Source organism: Melozone crissalis, unplaced genomic scaffold (assembly GCF_028551555.1).
Source record: "Melozone crissalis strain CALT ecotype California unplaced genomic scaffold, PUWL_Pcris_2 ptg000045l_1, whole genome shotgun sequence".
In the NCBI taxonomy this organism is placed as follows: Eukaryota; Metazoa; Chordata; class Aves; order Passeriformes; family Passerellidae; genus Melozone; species Melozone crissalis.
This window is the reverse complement of record NW_026535823.1, coordinates 28,053,498-28,075,073: the sequence shown is the minus strand read 5'-3', so window position 1 is coordinate 28,075,073 and position 21,576 is coordinate 28,053,498. Positions and strand designations below refer to the sequence as shown.

Here is a 21,576-nt window from a genome sequence, read left to right as displayed (position 1 = left end):
CCTCCAACCCAGCCAGGCTTGCTCTTGTCCTCCCAGAGGGATGCCACCATTCTTTCCCTTTGTCCTTATTTCCTCCATGAAATTGAGCTCTCTTGCTTTCCTGGCTTGGTGGGAAAATGTGAAGAGATTGAAGAGCTGGATTATTTGGCTGTGTACAGGTACTGGCTCCTGGTGAGGATTAGGAAAAGGCATTCAAGTGGTGATGAGCCGTTCTCAGTTAAGGAGTCCATCACTCTGGCTGTGCTTTAGTGTCAGACAGACCTGGTGCCAGAGCTGCAGCAGTGATTCTGAGCACCTGGAGCACTGTGTCCCAGCAGGGCATCATGTTGGTGCTGGCTTGAGCCCCAGCTCTCTGTGTTGCTCTAGCACACTGCCATCCTGTAGCTCAAAACTCAGCTTTTAGAGCAGATCTCTGCACATTTTCTACTGAAAGAGGCAAGTTCAAGAGACTGATTTAGTGCTGCATCAGTAGTGGTGTGTGTGGTCGCACATACAGGGGCTCTGTAACCAGTTATGCTTCTCATCACATGACAGAAGCACGACTGTGCAGTCCCTGTTTCAGGATATGCAAAAGATTGATGCTAGTGGGTGGTTTCAGAGATAAATTTCTCTGGCCAGGAATGTTTTGAAGACATTCAGTGCAGAGAGAATGGCCCTGTTGATGTCATATCGTGTAATTGGTGAGATCATGTGTGTATAAAAGTCACGAGAACAGGAAAGGCTAGTAGGTTGGTCACTCCTGCCCCTTTTATTTTCCTTGCGTATGTTTTCCAATTGCAACTTGCCTGTCTGCTCTTTAGCTTCTCTGTAAGTAAAGACTAATTAAAAAGGCACCAGCCTCCAGTATGAAATTTAAAGAGTTTTTGCTTCATAGGTTCATGTTTAGCAGTGAGAAAAGAACACATTAAGCTCACAAGAAAGATGGTGAGGGTTTTTGTCCACACAAAATATTGACCCAGAGTTGTTTGGACATAAAGGCTGCATCTCTCCATTTCTACGGACCCTGGCATTCCAGGATTGCAATCAGTGGGAGAGGAGTTGGTGTAGGAGGGATCTGAAGAACCCTGCCAAGGGTAAAAAGTGAAAAGCAGAGTGGAGCAGTCCTGGGCAGAGGCTGTTTCACATGGGGGCTCTGTCCAAAGCAAGGCATTCCCACTCCAGCCCTGAGGATTCCCTGAGTCCATGGGTGCCTCTGCATTGGTGGTGCCATTTGGGAAGCCTGGCACTGCCTGCTGCACAGCTCACAGTGCCAGCTGCGGTGTCCTGGGCCTGGATTGATGGGCTGGCTGGAAAGGCAGAGGGCAGCTCTGCCACTCTTTGCTCAGGCCAGCGTGGAAATGCCCCCAAGCCCCCCGTGCCCAGCAGACCTCTCTTTGCAGAGCAGTGGAAACTGCATGCATCTGTTCTTTCCTTCTCTGGCTGCAATTCCTTGCAATCAGTCTGGATAGAGTTTTACATGGAATTACAGAATGGTTTGGGTTGGAAGGGATCTTAAAGATCATCTTCAAAGAAATGCTTTTATGCTGAGAGCCTCTCTGTGTTTTTCAGCTGTATTAGCTGGGCTAATAGAAGGTACTGTTTCTCCCAGCAAACCTTTCCTCACTGGCATTAAAATATGTGTTTGCTTGCTATGAATGAAGAGTTGAGGTTGTTTTGGATATTCTTCTGGGGAAGGAGAAAAAGACACGGCTTTTAAAAATAATGTTGGCAGCTCTTGGGAAAGGTCTAATCATTCATTAAATGAAAAAGTTCATTCTCCATTTCAAAGAACACATTGTGATCACAAAGATCACCGTGAAATCAAAGCGAGTTTGCTGCAGAACTCATCTCTTACACAGATAATTAAACTTTTTAACCTTTTATTCTCAATTATGAGGTGACTGAAGAATAAAGAGGACAGGTAGGGTTTTAAAAAGACATACTGTAGATTGATTTATAGTTCCAGCCTTTATTCACATAGCCTATAATTTCAAAAAGTTTATCAGAATTCTTTATGAGTAAATGATGGGCCAAAATGGACCAAAATTTTGAAATAAGAAATGAGCTGTGAGGTTCTTCTGTGAAGGTGCTGGTAGAATTGGAATAAAAGAACAGAATCTTTTTAATATTTCAAAAGAGAATCATGGAGAGAAAGTGCCCTGTAGAAGAATCACAAAGCAGTGTGGCCTAAAGCTGATGAAAATGAGCCTTTCCTGGGCATCTGTGTGAAGAGCTTTTCCAAGGCTGGAACTGTTCTTACCTGAGGAGTGCTCACCCAGTGCAGAGATCTCAAGGTGCTTTACAGAATTAAAGCTCCAGTGAATTAGAGCTCAGTGCAAGCCAGTGAGACCCAAATGCATTTATTTCCAAATTTAGTAGTTGATTAATGAGTCGCAGAGAGGACACATTTAAGAGTGTTGCTCTGAATTTGGAAATACAGTATTGTACATACTCAGACTGGAGGCTGTACACTGCCTGTGCCCTTGAAATAACCTTATTCATCTGCACCTGGAAGTTGTTCTCCATCCACAAAACCCAGTGGGGCTGTTTAAGGCCAATTCACAGGTGTCTGAAATTTTACATATAGAGGTGTGAGGCTATTTAAAACACATGTGCAGGTGTTTACACTGCAGAGTGCAGGAGCAAGGCTGTGCACATCCAATTTAGGTTTCATGCTGAAAGACAGGGCTACCTTAAAGGAAGTCCAGGAACAGGTGGCAAGGTTGGCCTGTTCCAAGTGGTGTTAAAAAGGAGATAAGCCATACTGTAAAGAGCTCATTTCTATGCTGCATAAACTATTTTCTGGTTGCTTATTCAATGTTACTTTCAAGGATCTAGGAGAGTATTAGAGAGCACAAAAGCACAGTAAAAACTGCCTGAAGATGCTGATGTGTCCAGCATTCTCTCCAGTGTTTTGGTTATAGATCTTCTGCTGGAAGTTCTGATTGTCCAGAGCTCTGCTCCTGGCTCAGAGGCTTTGCCCCAGTGACTGATAAGGTCAGGATACTCAAAAAACACCTCAGAAGTGGTGATGCAGTCCCTGCTGAGGAGGCATTTGAGTACAGAGCTAAACTCTGCACAGGCGTTGAAGTGATGGGCTCAGGGTCACCCCCTGACTTGGCATGAGCAGCTCCTGGACCAGGTGTGAGTTGTTCAAAAGTGTCCTGGGCTGCTGATGGCTTCTGCTTTTCAGAAATTCTGCTGCTAGTGGCTGTTTTGTCTAGTTGGAGATGGACAGTTTTATAAGGCAGTAAATTCTGGAAAGCTGTTTGAGCAGAGTGCTGAAATTGGACATCTGGAAAGATGTCCAGGAGAAAAGTTACGTCTTCCTGAAGTTTGTGGTCTTGTCAAGTGCCAAGGCTGGCACCCCAAGGAAGCAGAAGCATTCATTTTTCCTGTTTCAGAACCCAGGTGGACAGGCCAGGTCCATGTAGAGCAAGTCCAAGGCTGCATGCAGCTCAAGTGCCTTTCCCCTCAAGTGACAGAGGACCCAGGTGGGGAGGAGAGTGATCATAGGGAATTTCAGCCCCATACACTTCCTGTATCCCAGTTAATCTCTCCAGGAAGTGAGAGCAGAAGTACAAATGCTCACTTGTCTTAAGCACCTGGAGTTTGCACACAGAAATGACAGGGGTTGGAACAGAAGCTTTGTTCGGGTGTGGAAGGAGCTTTTGCAGTAGCCACTGTCCCTGAAACAACGAGGGCAGGTCCAGCAGGGGCAGGGGCTTCTCTCCCTCACCTCTGAAGGAGCTGGGAGATCTCCTGGGGGTTGGTTCTGCCAAACCTCACATGAACTGAGCAGCACCAGCAGCCAGGAGGAGCTCAGCACATTTGAAGAGGAGCTGCACAAGGGCTTGAAGTCACCCAGCACCTTCAGCACGTGGACCTCTCCAGGGCCAGCATGCAAAGGTAAAAATGAACCATTCAGTTCCTTCAGTTTGCTTGGGGTGTGGTCCAAGTTCTGCCTGTAGTTTTGGGTCATTTCTTCTTGATTTACCCAAGTTGCTCTGGCCCATGCTTGGCTCAGACTCCTCATTCTGAGCAGGACTTGGCAGCACGTGGTGAGACACAGCTCTTGTGCCTGCTGCTCTTTGCAGAGGTTGTACCTGGGAGCATCAGGGCTCCCAGACAGTGATAGCAGGAATAAACAACGTGAAAAACAAAATAAACTCTTGCTATCAGAGTCACAAGGCAAGCTGTCCAACACAACAGTGGTCTCTGATTTTATATTTAATTTTAGAAGCTGAAACTAAATGTTTTAATTTTATATTATTCTCAACATAATGCTAATTTGCTCCAGATGTCCACTCTGAGCTGAGCACTGCCATTTTGCATAGAAAGCATGTGCGTCAGTGATTTATTCCAAATAGCTTCTATTTTACTGCATTTCATTTTATTCTGAATGAAGTACTTAACAACATGTTTCTCTTTAAGAATCTTACTTAATCATATGGATATAATTTCTTCAATTTACGTTTTCAGTTCTTTAGTGTGGTGGCCACAGGGTGTTTCTTAACCTAGGAAGATTAAATGCACATGTTGAAAGCTGCTTATATTTGATTTTGAGGCACTTTCATTTCAAAGTCCTCCACGTAAGGTACAGAAGTGATTGTGGTTTCCTGCTAGGTTCTGGGATAGAGGGATAACTCTCAGGAAAACCTTGCAGATACCTTCTAATAATCATCCATGACAATAACATAATTTCATTTCTTTCAAAACTGTGGTCTACCGAGAGTGTTTAAGACTTTTTTTATTGGGGTTCAGGAGAAAAAGAGATTTAATTTTCTTGTCATTTCTGGGCTGCAGTTCAACGTTTCAATTTAAAACCTATTTCCGTTGAGCTCCTTTCCCAGTTTTCCCTCAAAATATTATCTTAGAAAATGTCTTTTATTCAGTTATTTTTTTATTTATTTAGCAGCATATTAAAAATTATGCGAGACAGCTCAATATGAACCTTTGTTATTTGAGCCTGGCTCACTCAGCCATTCCTGTGCATGGGCTGCCATTGGTCAGGTATGTCAGGAATGTCCTTTGGCAGTGGCCTGGAGCTGCGTCACGGGCGAGAGGCAGCTCCTCTGAGCTGCTCTGAACCTTGCAACAAAGTCCAGGCAGGATTTTTATTTTTTCATTTTAAAGCTGACCCAGGGTGGGTAGTTTGTGGTAAGATGGGATGCTTCTGCAGTGGTCACACAAAATGTAATATACCAGATTAATTAGATATCAAAACCTACTCTTTGTCCCTTTTAAAAATCATTTCACTCATACAATCCCTTTTCCTCTTAGGCTTTTACACTGCAACCTATGCCATGGGATATAAATTTCATGAGGTCCCATCACTTGTGAGGCAGGTTTTTCCCACCTGAAAAAAATGTTCATCTCTATTAATTTACATCTTCTTTTTGCATTTCTTTTTCAATCTTAGCATTTAATTTTCAGAACTAACCTTGCTGTTATTCTACAATTGTATTCGTTTATTATACTGAATTGTTGACACAGCTGGTAGGGAGCTAAGTGCTGTGGTTTCACACAATAAAATTTCAGACAATATGTGTAGCACTTCTTTTTCATACATATCATTTGAAAGCCATATGATTCACCAATATGTGTTATTGTTATCCACCCATGTGGGACACAATCTATTTTAAATTAGTGAAGTGACTTGCTAAACTCCCTGTAAACAATAAGACTGTGGGAAAACATTAAGTGCTATTCAGAAAAGAACATTGCTAATAGAGTCTTTTATCCAGAGGATCCCACAGTGCTGTAGAGAATGGAGGGACCTGGCACTGCTCTTCAGCAGAGCTCATCCTCTCAACAGGCTTTGGAGGCAGCTCCAGCCCTGGGAACTGGAGCGGGGCTTGGTGAGGGTGTCAGTGCCCACACCAGTGCAGTGGGTGTGGTAAATCACCCTGAACGAGGAGCAGCAGTAGGGTGTTCGTTAGCAAAATCTGGATTTAGCATCTGCTTTGGAGAGAAAACTGACTTCCTTTAAAGCAGGTTGAGGTCTTGAAACCATTTTCCTAGGAATAAGTCTGTTTGATTTTCTTTCACGTAATGAACATGGCCAAGAAAGACAAAATGCAAACACAGACTAGGCAGTGACTGACAGTAAAGTGAGGATGAGTTCCTTATTTGTAGGGGAGGAAGAGCAGGTTCTCTCAGATTTATCCTTCTCCATGTGTTACCCTGAGCTCTGTGGGATTCTGCTCTAGTGTGATGAGCAGGTCCATGGGTGAAGGAGAGAGCTGTGTCTCTTGGGGTTGCTTCTTAAAAAAAATAATAATCTTTTAAAGACAAATGCTTCAAGATTCCAGTGCTTTAATGTTTTAGAGACAAATAATGCTTTTTTTCTGAAAACAAATAATAGAAAGTACAAGCATTTTGCCCAAGAGCTCCACAGTCATGGCACAAGGGAGAGCAGAATGAGGTGACCAACCCTGCAGTGAGAACAAGCTCCCACCCCATCCCTCAGCTTCCCAGTGGTTCTCCAGCAGCTCTTGCAGGGCTCTGTGGCAGAGCTCAGCTTTACACACGTGAGAAAGTGTCAGCTGCAGTCATTTGAGCGGATCCCTTGCCTGTCCTGGATTACAGGTGGGACCTCAGTCTTCCCTTAGGGATAATCAGATTGGCCCAGCATGGCACAGAGAGAGCAGGAGCCCATCTGAGCACTGAGTCCCACTGGCTTTTCTGCTCCACTGCTGAAAACAACCTTGGAGAGGATTGTGTGTTGTCCTCGTTGCTTTGTGCAGATTAACCCAGTGTTGGCAAGTTCACGCAGTTTGTCAATTTGCAGCGAAGCTTTACACTTCTGAGCTGAATCTCAAGCTGAAATAACAGTTTGAGATAAAAGCTCCATTATGCACTTGTGGAAATGAGCACGAGTAGGGTATGAGAAGGACAGTAGGTTTTAAGATTTAAAAAAAAATCCATCCTAACTAAAATGGGAGAAAACCCCAGCAATAAAACTCCTGACTTTGTGAAACATTTAGTGAGGAAAATGAACAAGCTGTGTTGAACCACATACAGAAAGTTGGATTTGCAACAAAAAACCTACATAGATGGGCAAAGAGTTACCTTGCTGCTATTTTTCATCTTTCCTAAGAGAATTTGGTTGTGCTGGAGTAGTTCAGTCAGCTGTAGCCAGCAATTTCCCACTGTAGATCAGATTTCATCCACAGGATCCTCCTCTGTTTGATCTGCCAAGGGTAGGAGCCACTTTGTAAGCTGTGATGACACGTGACAAGCTATGACTGTAAAACATATTTATTTATTGGTCTTGACAAAGGTAGGAGCTGGCTTTTCCAGAATTATGAAAAAAAGGGAGTGCAGGGGGAATGAGTGGGAAGTTAGGATGGACACTCACTGTTGGCAGATGACACTGTGTGTGTGACACACAGGTTTGTCACACGCTGGGCTCAGATCTTCCTGTGGCTGGAGACAGACACAGCCCAGACCTGACCCAGGCTGCTCTGTCTGTGCTGCACTGGAAACTCATCCTGTTCCTAGACACACTCTTGGCACGTTACAAAGGCAGACTGGACTATGTGAGGATCTTTTTGTTCCTTTACTGGTTCATTAAAAAGAAAGGAAAATATGAAATAAAGAGGGAAGCTTTTCATTTTGGTTTTTTCCATGTGTTTGTTAGGGAATACATTGAGGGTATTTCAATAGTGTCTGATGCCAGTATAACAGCTTAAGACTGTTTGCTTAATTCCTGAATGTGCGCATTGTTTTTAGCAAACATTCTTAATTTATGTTTGTCCTGCCTCTCTTCCAATCTGCCATTGGATTCAGAGTGCAAAGCAGCGCAGGCAGCTCCTCTGCAGTGCTCTGTGCAGCTGTGTGTCCCAGAGCAGGGTGGGGAGTGCCCTGTGCTGGGCACAGAAGGGCTGCTGAGCTCCCCAGCGTGCTCCCTGTCCTGCGCTGAAAGAGAGCGCTCAGCACATCACAGCAACAGCTTACAGAAGCAGGGTGTGTAATTTTTAATAACTGGGATAAAAACCCTCAGTGACATCTTTAAAATATAAATGCCTTTTCTTGTTTCTTTTATTTCTTTGCCCCCCCCCTTATTTTGCCTTTTCATCTCTTCTTTCAATTCCATTAAACTTCATTGTACAGTAATGTATCGCAGTGGACTTTTTTCAATTATGTTTTTGATTTTTTTCCTCCTTGTTAGTATAAAACTCCAGATGTTTTGAGACTTCATGGTTCTCTGGATTATTTTTTCCTTTATTTTAATCTTCTTTTGTAACATGCCACACATGTGGTATTTTGGCCTTTTAAGATGCTAGGCTATGCTAATCAGCCATAAGTTTTGGGGAAGGATTTTTTTTTCTCTTTATAATTACTTTTCCCCCTTCTTTTTACTGTTGTCTCTTTAATTATTTTCTTTTTTTTATCTGTTTTCTTTTTTGTTACCCCAACTGGTTAGTCCACATCAATCGTAATGGATTCTCCCTTTGCTCTGAGGCTGCATTCTTTATGTTAAGCAAATTAATTATTCATTCCAAACTTTCCAACTCTCTTACCTGTAAGGGGATTATGAGCACCTTTCTCACCTTGCTTGTCAGGACAGAACTGTTTGCACTGAAATTGGCCCCTCCAGACCAGAAGCACAGATTGTTCTTTGAAGATTGAGATGGGTGCAAATAGATTCTACTTTAGATGCAAACTGGAATGGAAATGTTTCCTTGGAAATTAAGACAATGAATTACTGCTCCAGAGACATGAGTTTTTGAAGTACATGTAGGAAATGATACTTTTTATTTAAAAAATCAAAAAGTACTGGAGGGAAGCATTTTAATTTATTTGTGGTTATTTGCTGGCATGGATGGAGAGGGATTTTAATTTATTTTGTTCAATCTTAATTTTGTCCCCAAAACAAGCAGATCTGGCTTCAGATATTAGAACAACAAATCTTGGATTGTGTGCTGTCCTTTAATTTCAAATAGCTTGTAAGCTATTCAAAAAATCCCAAATAAAGAATAGTTTACCAATTACATCTGAGGAAATAAAGGGGCTGACATGGGGTGTCTTCTTTGCTTATTACATGACCCTATGAATTTTGCATTTTGTTCTTTAAAATGTTGCCTCGTGTAATGTTATTTTTGCCTGCAAGCCATAATACTGCATTCAGTCCAACTGTAATGAGGTTTCAGAAAATTGTTTGCTTTCCAAATGACATATTTAGCAAAACCTTATGGCAAAATCTGTGGCTGTCAAGCTGCTGATAGTAAAAAATTCCCAACTTTCCTGGTTCATTCTCATATGTTGTAGCAAACAAATGCAACTACCCCTGTTTTGACAAATGTTTATACTTCTTGATTAAAGAAGAATTACTAAAAAGATTAAAGAAGAATTACTAAAAAGAGTTTTAATACTAGAATTCAGGTCTTGTGAAAAGGATGGGATGCTCTGATAGTTTCCCAGATATTTTGGGTTTGCTGGAAAACGTATGGAAAGCTCTGCTTGCTCACTGAAGTGGGTGACCTACTGGCGCTAGAAGAAATAGATGTGTGAATATTCCAGTGCTGGAAGGAACATTTGCCCCGTGCAGGGGATGCTGGCAGGCAGGTGGGGTCTGTTTGTGTGGGAGTCACCTTGTGGCAGAGCCAGACCTGGTCACTCTCAAAACCGCGTGATTTAAAGGAGTTAAAGGCGTCCTCTGTGGGCCAGGTCTGCATTCCTCATGGATCCATCACTCCTGCTGCTGCCCAAGGGGGCTCAGGAGCTTAGAAAATTCATAAAATTGAAATAAAAGGGACAGCCCAAAGTCTTGTTTAAGTCAGAGATGTTCAGACACCTCCTCCAGGGATTCTCAGTGTATTCGCGTTTCCCAGTTTCACGGCAATTAGGAAATACAAAATCTGTCTAACAGCATAAAGGCAAATTAACTGTTTATTGGTGGACAGTGTGTGGATGTCAAATGGTTGGCCACAACTACCCTAAAGCCCAACAAAGTGAAGGATGTATTGCATTTATAGTGTGGCTCACTCTTCTTCTTCCTGTTCTGAACCTTTTAAGCTTTTCTTCTCTTACACACCAGCATCTGTACAACACTCTGGCTAGAGCCCTACATGCTTTTTTTAAAGACAGATAATTAAAAGTACAAGTATTTTTGCCCAGGACTGAAATGAAATAGCATGTAGTGTCACTTTGTTAAGATAAATTGTTCAGGCTTCAGAAATAAAATAAAACACGGATATTGGCAGGTCTTTTTATGTTACAGTTACCTTCCATGGTATTATAATCACAAAGGGAAAAAACCCAGCTTCAACAATTTAAATCTGTAAGTTTGAATCTGGCTAAATAAATGGGGATTCTTTAGGATGTTAAAGCCTCTTTCCTATGGGTGACTTATTAGGTACTCAGATAGTTCTGTTGAGTTTTATTAAACTCCTTGCATGATCCATGTTGCTCATGCACAACTATTTGCGGGATCAGGGCTTTACATTGTAGCTACAACAGCGAATTAAACATTAATCTAATCAGGAGTTAGCTGGGAAAAACAAAGCCCCAAAACAGATACTTTGATTGTGGTGTGGGGTGGAACAACTCAAGTGTTTTAAGTTCCTGAGGTTCATAACAGTTCGGAGCCCTGTGTGCTTCCAGCCACGGCCCCAACATTGGCCTCAGTGTGCTGTTAAACATTGATGCTATTTAAAGAGTGGTGTGGCTGTTCCTCCCCTCCAGAAGGGATACGCAGCCTCACAGGATCCTTTTTCTCACAGCGTGTTTTTCAGTAAAATTTTCTCAATTTTGTAATCAGTTGGGAAGAAAGAACATTTCACAATGTTCGTAAGGCTTGTGGATGTTTTGACCAGACATCAGATTTCCTATTGATAGCATTAAATGCTTTGGAATGAAATGTTTTGGGTTTTCCATCTGTAGGCTGTCTGAGATGTCAGCAGCCAATATGACCTGCTCTTTCCCTTTTAGGTCTATAAATAAAAGGCAGCTTGTTTAACTGATCTTGCAGCAGAGAGCAGAGGTGTATATTAATGAGCTTGCTCTAATGGCACACTGGACCTATTTAGCACTACGACTGTGAAGGCTTCTCTTTTTCAGTCATAACTCATTTCCTAAGAAAATGTCAGTTATTGCCTCACTCTATGGTCTGAGCTGGTTAGTTTATTTCTTCTGATCTGTGCCACTGACAGATATGCTAGACATGACTGTGATTAAATGTGCTCATGAAAATGGTAAACATTTGATAATATAAACCCTCTTGGGAACATGCTGTTATTTCTGCGTGGCAGCATTCTCAGGTGCATTCAGAGTATAATCTGGAAGCAAAGAAAAAACATTTTAAGCAGTTACAGTTATTAGATTAAACTGCTTTGTTGGGAAAATTGTGATGTGTTTAGATCACTGTGAGATAATTTAGTGTTTTTATAAATACGGCTTTTGAATGTGTGATATTGCAACAGCGACACTGCAGTGAGATTTTAGTGTGAAATAAAGATAACATATGTGTTTCCATATGGTAACAAACTAGTTCAGTCACATAAACTTCTACAAGGTATTTTTTCCTAGTAGAAGCCCTGTTCTGAAGGCAGCAGTAGTTATAAAACCCAATAACTGCATTGTGTTCTTCCTCTAATCATGTGGCATTGTTTTGTGCCTGTGCTTGGGTGTGTGCAGCATTAACAATCTCACAGCAAAGACAAAAGTAGTAATTGCAATATAATTATTATTTTTATTGATGAAACTTGTTTAAGAGTTCTGTTGACATTTACAGACTTTGAGGATCAAGCAGCATTTGTTACACTTATCCCAGGCATCAAACATCCACAAAATGTTTAGGATTGTAGGATTAAGCAGTGACAGATTGGGGCCAGATGTCTGGGAGATCCCATAAGTGGCCTTCTCAGTTGATAAAATAGCTCTTGCCATCCTGAAGCCCTTTCAAAACTGAACATTTGTTCCTTGTAGTTGAAGCTGAGACACTTGTGGGATGGCTGGATCTTCCTGGAGGGTATTTAAGAGGGAGAATGATCCCCCATTTTTCCTAGAGTAGTTATATATAGTGTAAATGTAAATGTAAATACACTCCAAGTAGTAAGAGTAGGTGGAAGGGTTAAAAGAGTTGGTGAGTGGCATTTAAACCCAAGAACTACCTTACAAAGTTGTCTTAACAACAGCAGCCCGGTTGAAGTTGTCACACCACTTCAGGGAAGCTGTTCCCATGTGTGGACTTCAGTAGGGACAAACTGTGAGAGATAAACAGTCAGCAGATCAGAAATCAGGGAGCTGCAAAAGGTGTCCTTCAAAGTGCAGCTCTGAGTGGATTCTCAGCCCACCCTGCTCAGCTCTTTGCACCAGCTCCATTCCTCCCTTCCTTTGAGACCTTTCATCTTCAGCTTCCTCTCTTCTCATCACTTGTGGCAAGGTTCTTGTCTCCACTGCTTTCCTCCTGAATGGAATTCCTGTTTCACCAACAGCCTTTGCCACCCTGAAAATCTGAGCACTGCAGTCACATCATTCTCTTTGCTGGTGTATTTTTCCACCTGACATGTTTATCCTGAGTTTATCACTGCATTGGGACCATCCCGCTGTCTGTTACCCAGCTTAACAGAGCTGGGTAATACAAATAATGTGAATTAGGAAATAAGAACATAAATAAGAAGAGCTCCAAGCATACCTGGTGATGGAGGAACCTTACTGCTGAAGGCATTGGACAAACTTACCAAGAGAAGGCAGCTGAGCACAGAAGAAGGGTCTGTAAATAAGCCCATATTTGTTTGAGTGTTGCTGCTTTCACTGCAGCTCTGAGCATTTCTGGTAGGGCCTGCTCCTTCTCTCTCTGAGGTGTTGATCCAGCAAACTCTTAAACATATGTGCTTTCATGTGTTTTAGATTAAGCTTGTGTTTAGATGTTTGAGGACATTTGCTGTTGGAAATTTTGCTACTGACATCAATGAGTGTGGGGCTGGACCTTTCCTGAGTTTGGATTATTCTGCATACCTTGCTACTTTGCATTGGGCTCTAGGAATGGAACTGAAGACTGGTAATCCATTAGAAAAACATTCTGAGGGTCAAGATCCTTCTCTCTAAGTTGGAGAGAGATGGATTTGATGGCTGGAGTGCTCAATGAAGGAGGGATGATGGTGGCGTCCAGAGTGGTGAGAGACTCAGTGTTCAGATGGGACATGGGGGACAGGTGGTGTCCCTGGGGGTCTGTAGTGGGACCAAGGGCAGTCTCAGCAGATTCGTGGGTTACACCAAGCTGAGTGGCGCAGTTGACACTCCTGAAGGATGGGGTGGCATCCAGAGGGACGTGGACAAGCTCCAGAAGTGGCCCATGGGCTTTCAACAAGTCCAGGGTCCTGCAGCTGGTTCAGGGCAACCCCTGATATCAACACAGGCTGGGGGATAAAGGAGCCCAAAAATGCTCCAAGGGATGGAACACCTCTTGTGAGAAGAAAGACTGAGAGAATTGGGTTTGTTCAGTCTGGAGAAGGCCCCAGGGAGACTCAGAGCAGCCTCTCAGTGCTTGAAGGGGACCTGGAAGAGAGATGAAAGGGATAATACTTCAAAGGGATGCCACACTGTGGGCACACTAATCAAAGGAGGTTGGGAAGGAGGAAGATTGGGAACAAAAAGGAAAAAAGTGATCTTTAGGACCTCAGAACATTCACTCAGCTTTATGGAATGTCCTATGAGAAGTATGAATTTGCTGAACTCTGCTCTATTTTTCATAGACTTCAGCATTTTTGCACAATTCAAATTGCTCCATCCTGAATCTTAGTCAGATTTTTAGTGATGATTGTGAAGAAAGTTTGTTTCTTTTGAAGCCTTGGTAGCTTTGGTCACTTCCAAACCCCCCTGCCTCCTTGCACCAGCTCAAGTGTTCAGAGGTGGGTCGTGGCCAAACAAAGCTTCTGAACTCCTAAAATGTCACCAGCATGTCATCACCTGCATGTCTCCAGATGATTTTGTGGATCTGACACAATGGCTGTGATGGGAAAAGATGGAAGATGTATTCACACCAGATAGCTGTCTGTACACATACACCCAGAGTGCCATTCACACAGGTTACTGCTCAGGGCACTGAGATATTTATGGCATTAAGGGCCACATTGATCCTTTGTTGTGTGAGGGGCTGGGACAGGCAGAGCAGTGCCAGAAACGCCTCTGGCTGTGGTGTGCAGAGTGATCTGCATCCAGTGCCAGGACACAGCCTGCAACACCAAGTGCTGGCTCCAGAATCACTGTGGCTGCTGTGCTGAGGTGTTTACAAACACCCTGGGATGAGCAGGATGTGCTGGGCCTTTCTCCATCTCTTAGGCCCTGGGAGATCAGGAGCCTCCAGGCTGGAGCACCTTCAGTGCTCCTCCATCTGCAGCTGCTCTCCCTTCCCATCTCTCCCCCTGCACTGCAGCCTGCAGTTTGCTTGCCCTGAGGGGTGTGTGACGAGCAAGAGTGACAGGGTGGTGATTTCTGTGATGACATCTGAGGAGCCACAGGTTCCTGGAAAGCTGCTGAACAAAATCTTGACTCAGCAAAAGGAAGTGACAAAGCATTTGCTGATTTTGTGAGAGTCAGGATTTCACTGTTTACGAGCAGGAATCATAGAAAAGGTTGTGGCTTCTAGAAACAGTGGTTGGAACAGGTTGCTCAGAGAAGCTGTGGCTGCCCCATCCTGGAATTGCTCAAAGCCAGGTTGGACAGGGCTTGGAGCAACCTGGGACAGTGGAAGGTGTCCCTTGCCCACGGCAGGGCTTGGAACTAGGGACCCTTAAGGTTCCTTCCAACCCAAACCATTCTGTGAAGATACACCTACTATATTTCAGAACTGCCCTTAATGTTGACAGGAACATGGATTGGGTTGTGTTTCTCAAATAAATTCCTTGAAATCACAAATCCTTGAGGAATCAGGTTTTTATCTGTGTAGAGGCATAAGAAGATGTGCAGTGCCATGGAACAGCAATATGTGCAGAGTGGGCAAAGAGGATGCATTCCATCACTTGAGTGTTTGCATTCAAGCATTTGAAGATGTGCAAGTATCTCACTGTTTTTGTGGGTGTGCAGGTGCATGAATGTGCACACATGAGTATTTGTGCTCACCTGGGAGAGTTCCCATCCTACAGACAGTGCCTCCACTGCCTCCTGTCTGTAACACTGAAACTTAGCACTGAGCAATGCAAAACACCCTTCCCTTGGCCTAGTAGCTGGCAATGTTACTTATATATTTATTCAGATTTAATTTGAAACGGTGACTTCTGTTCTGAAGGCTGTTTTATTGCTGAGCTCCCTAATGAAACGGGTGCTTAAGAACCCAGAATTGCTCAGGTTACTGGTTGTATAAATGCTGAGAACAACTCTGAATGATACAGCTAGTAAAGAAAAGGGTGCAGAATAACAGCAGAGTTCCTTTGGATTGATCTTCAAATGGATCAGGTCTTCCTGTAATAGTCCATACTCATCTGCTCCAATGTATAATATTTCAGACACCTGAAACCAGGTTCTAACCCGCCAGCTTCTCTTACTCTCTGTCTGTAGCAGCTAATTGTTATTGCCCACAGTGGCTCCTGTGCCAGTTTACATCTCAGAGGACTCCTCAGAACACTTGTTCTTTCTTTAAATTTTCTGCTCTGACACCGTGTCTCTAAGTGCTCAGCTCAGACAGAATATGTGAGATATTTATAACCCCTGTATTATTACTGAGCTGCACACCATGTCTTCGGTGACAGATTAAATGAACGGCACAACATGTTGTGTTTCATCCATAAATTTCAACAGATGTTTGAATGTTGGTTGATTTATTGCACGTCCAACTTGGTTCTTACACTGTTCTCATTGTGGCTGCACATGGTTTGTTTAATAGAACCTTACAATGATTTTTTTTATGACGTTTTTCAGTTTGAAGGGTGCAACAAGGCATTTTCTAGGCTTGAGAACCTCAAGATCCACCTCCGGAGTCACACTGGGGAGAAGCCATACCTGTGCCAGCATCCTGGCTGCCAGAAAGCTTTCAGCAACTCCAGTGACCGGGCAAAGCACCAGAGGACACACCTGGACACCGTAAGCACCATTCCATACTGGGAGCTGCCCCCAGTGTTCCAGTGCCCCGGCACACAATCGGTTCTGCTGCTCCAGGGAGCTTGGCCGTTTCACTAGGAGAGTCTTAGAACACTCAGCTAGGAGCAAGTGGATTTGGTTTTGAGCTGTTTGTGCTCTGAGAAGTGAGAAAGTCGTGATCACAGCGAGGCAATTATGCTGTGTTGCTCATGCTGAGGAGTGATTACGCAGGATGAGTTACTCAGCAAACTCTGCCATTGTTCCTGTTCCAGTAAGAGGAGGCAGCAGCTCAGTAAGGTGCAGCTGAGTCACTGCTGCTGCTCCAAATGTGTGTCATTGTCTCCCTCACTGTCCCCTTCAGTGAGTGCTCTGGCTGAATGCAAAAGCTCTTACAAAAAGTAATTTTGTAAAAAGTGAAAATAAATCTCATAACTCTATAGTTAAGTACCCTCCATTTTACAGTTAATCTCTCAGATTAACTGTGAGAAACACACTCTCTTATTCTCTGCAGTTGGTAGGTTTGGCTTGACTCTGCAGCTCTTCTCCCTTGTCTCACAGAGAGAACAGGAGCCTGTCAAGTGTCTTGGGCTCTACTGAAATGAAATCACCAGATCAGGGGGAAAGAAAGCAATGACACAGCTCTGCAGACCAATCATGTCCTCAGCATGAAGCTTGTAAAGAATAACAGGCAGAGTTGTTCCTTTGTCTTTTTCAAAGAAGTGAATATATGGTTTAGTTTGGCCAAGTGTTTATGGGGCAGAACTTTTGAGTTTAATTGATATTTACTTTTTAAGCAGTTACACATTTCAGACAGTGCAGCATTAAGGAATGTCTAATGTACATTATGCCTTGCAAAAACAAACAAGTACGAGAAGCAAGTCAGTCACATTTTCCAAACCAAAGCACACTTAAAATAACAATGTTTTATTTATTTGAAAGTCAACCTGAGATATTTGAATTTGTCATTTGTATCTCTTTTGAAAGTGGATGTACTAATTGCATGTAGTTTTTTAATTTAATTGCCTGAATCTAGTAGTTATATTTTTTATTAGCCAAACTCACAAATTGAATGTCATCTATTAGTTTTAAGAGAGAACTGACATGGTTACTAAAATGAGCACAAATTCTTTGTATGTGTTGTCTGTGCAATATTGAAGACAAATGTCTTAACTTTCTATTTTCTTTCTTCTCTTCTCCCTTTATCTCTGTCTTTATTATCTGAAATGCTCATAAATCAGGAAAAAGGTACAGTAATAATTTTCTAATAACTTTCTTCAATATCTAAACACATCCTCCATGCTATTCCACTGCAGGTTCTCTAAAACTGTTTCTGTAGTCCTGCACACAGGAACTGAGTTCCACTTACCTGATTTAATTGAAGCCCTGTGGTTTAAGCTCAGTGAATTGTGTGCTTATGTGAACATGAAAAATAGCCGAGCTACAGGATGGTGCTGCTGCACCAAACAACTGCCTGGAATGTCAAAGCACACAGCCATGAACCTTTGTAAGGGTGATCACATTCTCATCTAGTTTCCCTAGGACTGAGTTGAATGATTTTATCACTAATTTGAATGACATCAGTGATTTGAAAAATACTCTGCTGGTTTTTCTGCCAAGGGATTTGTTAAAGTTTTCCATAGCTTTTCCTCAGGTGTCAGTTCTCTGTGTTCCAGACACTCTCAATAAATCTCCTTTGCCCTGTAACTTTCTGGGTAGGTGCTGTGTTAGCCTGTAAGGTCATGAATTGGTGAATGATTCTATTATTCCTTCAGAAATTTCCTGCTGGCTGGACAGAGCAGCAATACTTATCCTCTGGAGGTACTTACAAAGAAAGGGGGTTTATATAGGCTGCTTTTTCCTTACTGAGTGCATTTGGAATTGGTTTTAAAGCTTCTCAATGTAGGTCACTCCACCATTTATCTTCTCCAAAGGAGAATCTGTAAATCATTTCACTTACTGGTGTATGCTAGTTTGATGGAATCCCCACTAAATCATCTGGAAGTAGATCCTTCTCCTAGGCAGGAGCAGAACAAAGGGAACCTGTCTGTCCTTGTGGTAAAAAGGGCACATCAGCACTCCTCCAGGAGCACAGCAACTGGGTTTGCAGGACCTCACAGTCGCTTCTCTCAAAACTGGTGGGATTTTTCCCTTCTGTGCATCCTCCTTCCGAAACCAAGGCGATTTAAAGAATGTGACATCGAGGTCATGGCAAACCAGTTTTCTGCCTTTGAGAAGACACCAAAAGGATTTGCTAGTCCTAGTGAGACGGCTGAGGTAATGTTGATAGATGAGGCAAGAAAACAGAAGACAAAAGAATGTTCCATTCAACTTGAAAGCTTTGTGAGCTCTGCCATGCAGCACTATTCTGCTGGCATTTAAGACAATGGTCACTTAATAAAAAGTGCCTTTCCTCATTTTGGCAATTGCATCTTCATTTGGAGTTTGTTCTGTAACCCAGAGAGAGTGTTCCATTTGTTAGGAATAGGCATAGCCACAAGAAGAATTTGGTGAGGATTTCAGTGACTGGGAAGGTCCCCTCTGAGCCTCCTTTTCTGCAGGCTCAGCCCCCCAGCTCCCTCAGCCTCTCCTTGTTCTCCAGACTGTTCCCCAACTGCATTGCTCTTCTCTGGACATGCTCCAGCCCCTCAATGCTTTTCCTGTCATGAAGGGCCCAAAGCTGCACCCAGGATTTGAGGTGGGGTCTCACCAGTGCCCAGCAATCCTTGTAACATTTATATAAATCAGACCTCAAAACCAGAATGTCTGTCTTTATAATTATACTGGCTGATGCCATGATAATTTTGTTTGTAAAGGCTAGGGAACAAAGAAATGCTCTCAAAACCCATTCAGTTGTACCTCACCAGCATTTAGCTCAGCCCAGTGAACCATATCCAGGGTGCCAGTGCAGAATCACTTCTGTTTGCATCGTGCCTGGTTGGTGAGCTCAGAGGAGACAGAGCAAATGTGGGCCCAGCAGAGAGAGGGAACAGCTCAGGTTCAGCTGAGTGTGTTCAGCTCAGGTTCACACTGTGTGTGCTCCCTGTGCTGGTGGGGCGGGCACAGGGGTGTGACATGTGTCCCACACTGTGTGTGTCCATCCTGGGACAGGCACAGGGCTGTGACATCTGTCCCACAGTGTGTGTGCCCATGCTGGGACAGGCACAGAGGTGTGATATCTCTCCCACACTGTGTGTGCCCCTCCTGAGATGGGCACAGGGGTGTGACATGTGTCCCACACTGTGTATGTCCATGCTGGTGCGGGCACAGGGGTGTGACATCTATCCCACAGTGTGTGTGCCCATGCTGGGACAGGCACAGGGGTGTGACACGTGCCCCACACGTGTGTGTGCCCCTCCTGGGTGTGACTCTGTCCCTTTGCTCTCCCCAGAAGCCCTACGCCTGCCAGATCCCCGGCTGCTCCAAGCGCTACACCGACCCCAGCTCCCTGCGCAAGCACGTCAAGGCTCACTCGGCCAAGGAGCAGCAGGTGCGTAAGAAGGTAAGAGCAGGCAAGGAGTGGCACATCCCCTGAGCTCCTCAATTCACTCATTTTTCATTTACCTTTAATTTATGTATTTTCAGATCAGTTTTTCAGCAATATCACAGAAGAAACCTCAAATGGAGCTGATTTTCCTGGTTTTTAATCACTGTTGTGAAGCAAACCACCTAATATATGTATACTTTCAAAGGCTGCCACCCTCTAAGTTCAGTTTGCCCCATGCTTTCTGTCCAAACATTTATTTTCCTGTTCATCTTTATACACAAGCCCAAATTGTGCTGTCATTCACATAAAATGTCCATGCACTGAGTCTCAGCACTGACTGATGGTATTTACTGAAGTACATGTTGGCAGATCATCTAAAACACAAATGAAACTAAGCCAGGGTACAGTGGAAATGTAGAAAAGAGGACTTGGAATAGAAGAGATGTCCTTGTGTCTGCCATGCCCCCTTCCCTCCCCATTTTTCCTTCCTGTGTTTTCTGGCATACTTTAGAGAAACAAGGAGGGAATTGCTTCCTAACACCAAACCTGGGTGTCATTTGTTCAGCTCTGTGTACTGAGCTGAATGCATTCACATGTCACCATCCTTACATCTAGGGACAGTCCCCACTCTTACACCTTGGCACCTCCTGAGGCCTCGTTCCATTTCTGCAGAGCAAGGTGGGGAAGAAAACCCAGATCCAAACTTTGTGTGAGAGGGCACAAAGTACATCCTGGTGCAACAGGAGGCCTGGAGCACAGAATCAACCCAGGACAAATTTGTTAACAGCAGCTGCAAACTCAGGCTGCTTGGATGCACCAAGACATCAATATCCAGGGTTTCATATCACTTAATCTCCTGCCTTGAGGAATTTTCCTGTGTGCATGTACACAGCCTCGTATAGATTTATCAAATCTATCTTACAATAATGTTAGTAACTTGCCTCCCACACCTTATTTGGTAGACCAGTCTAAATCTGCACTCTTCCAGTGGTTTGAAATCATCTTCAGATTTCCTGTCTCATTTATCTATGATAACTCTATGAATATTTGATCCCATGGCTTTTTTTCCTCAAATGAAAGGCACCTGAAAAAGTAGCAGATTTTTGTGTTTTGGTCAGGCTCTCTTAAAAAGGATCAAAGCAAACCTGGCTGATAAAGAAACAAGAACCCCCCCTAAGTATTTCACTTAAATATATTAAAAAACCCCAACACCTTTCACAACCAAGTAAATCCCAGTGTTACTGAACAGCCTACTTTGGATTTCAGATGTAGGAAAAAAGGAAAAAGACTGTTTATACTCACTTGCTCATTTTTGATTATAACTCAGCAAAGGCAGTTGTCTGTTGGTATCCACTTCCCAAGAGTTCTGAGTGGAAATGACCTAGCCAAGAAAGAAAAATCAACAGGCTGTTCTGCCAACTTGTCTTGGTTGAGACATGCTACCAAAATGTGCCATCTCTGATACAAAACAAAATGCCTGAGCTTAGACTTGTATCAAAGGAATCCTGAGCACTTAGTTCATAGCTTAGAGGATTAGTGCAGTGGTGATATTTGGTTGTTCTGAAAGGCTTTACAGAAACAAAACAGGAGAAAGTTAGCTGTTAATTTAGTAGTAGTTTAATTGGCTGCAGATGCACTTGTGATCCAAATGTCAGATGTTTATCTCAAACCCACAAATGGCTGTAGAGCAGAATTCTGAGAAGGTTTGCCTGGGCCCTTTATTTAGAATACCCAAGCCCAGGGGAGATGGGTATGTGAGGCTGTACCCATAAGGACAATAACTATTTATTAATGGCTGTAGAGTATGATGGCTGTTTGTGTAATGCGATCACTCTGTTATGACAAAAGCTTGGCAGCATCAGCATGTTTGAAAGAGAATTAGAAATGCTTTTCTTTCTTAATTCTCCTCTCCTGCTGTTTTTAATATGATGGACATTGTGGTTTTTGAGAGTTTGCTTCAGAGCCTTTTGGCAGAGCTTTCATTTCCATGGAGCAGAGCTGACACGTGAGTGGAACCTCTTCCCATCACAGACAGCCTCGCTCTGCCACTTCCAATCTGATCAGCACAAATGCTTTTCTTTCCCTATCAA

General features: G+C 43.2%; 1 protein-coding gene across 1 annotated transcript in view; it reads left to right on the top strand.

Moving 5' to 3' along the window:
- Window positions 1-21,576, top strand: part of GLIS1 (GLIS family zinc finger 1) — a 177,966-nt gene that overhangs the window by 129,452 nt on the left and 26,938 nt on the right. Inside the window, 2 exon segments of the mRNA XM_054286108.1 lie at window positions 15,844-16,005; window positions 19,391-19,501. Coding sequence (XP_054142083.1) covers window positions 15,844-16,005; window positions 19,391-19,501 — 273 coding nt within the window.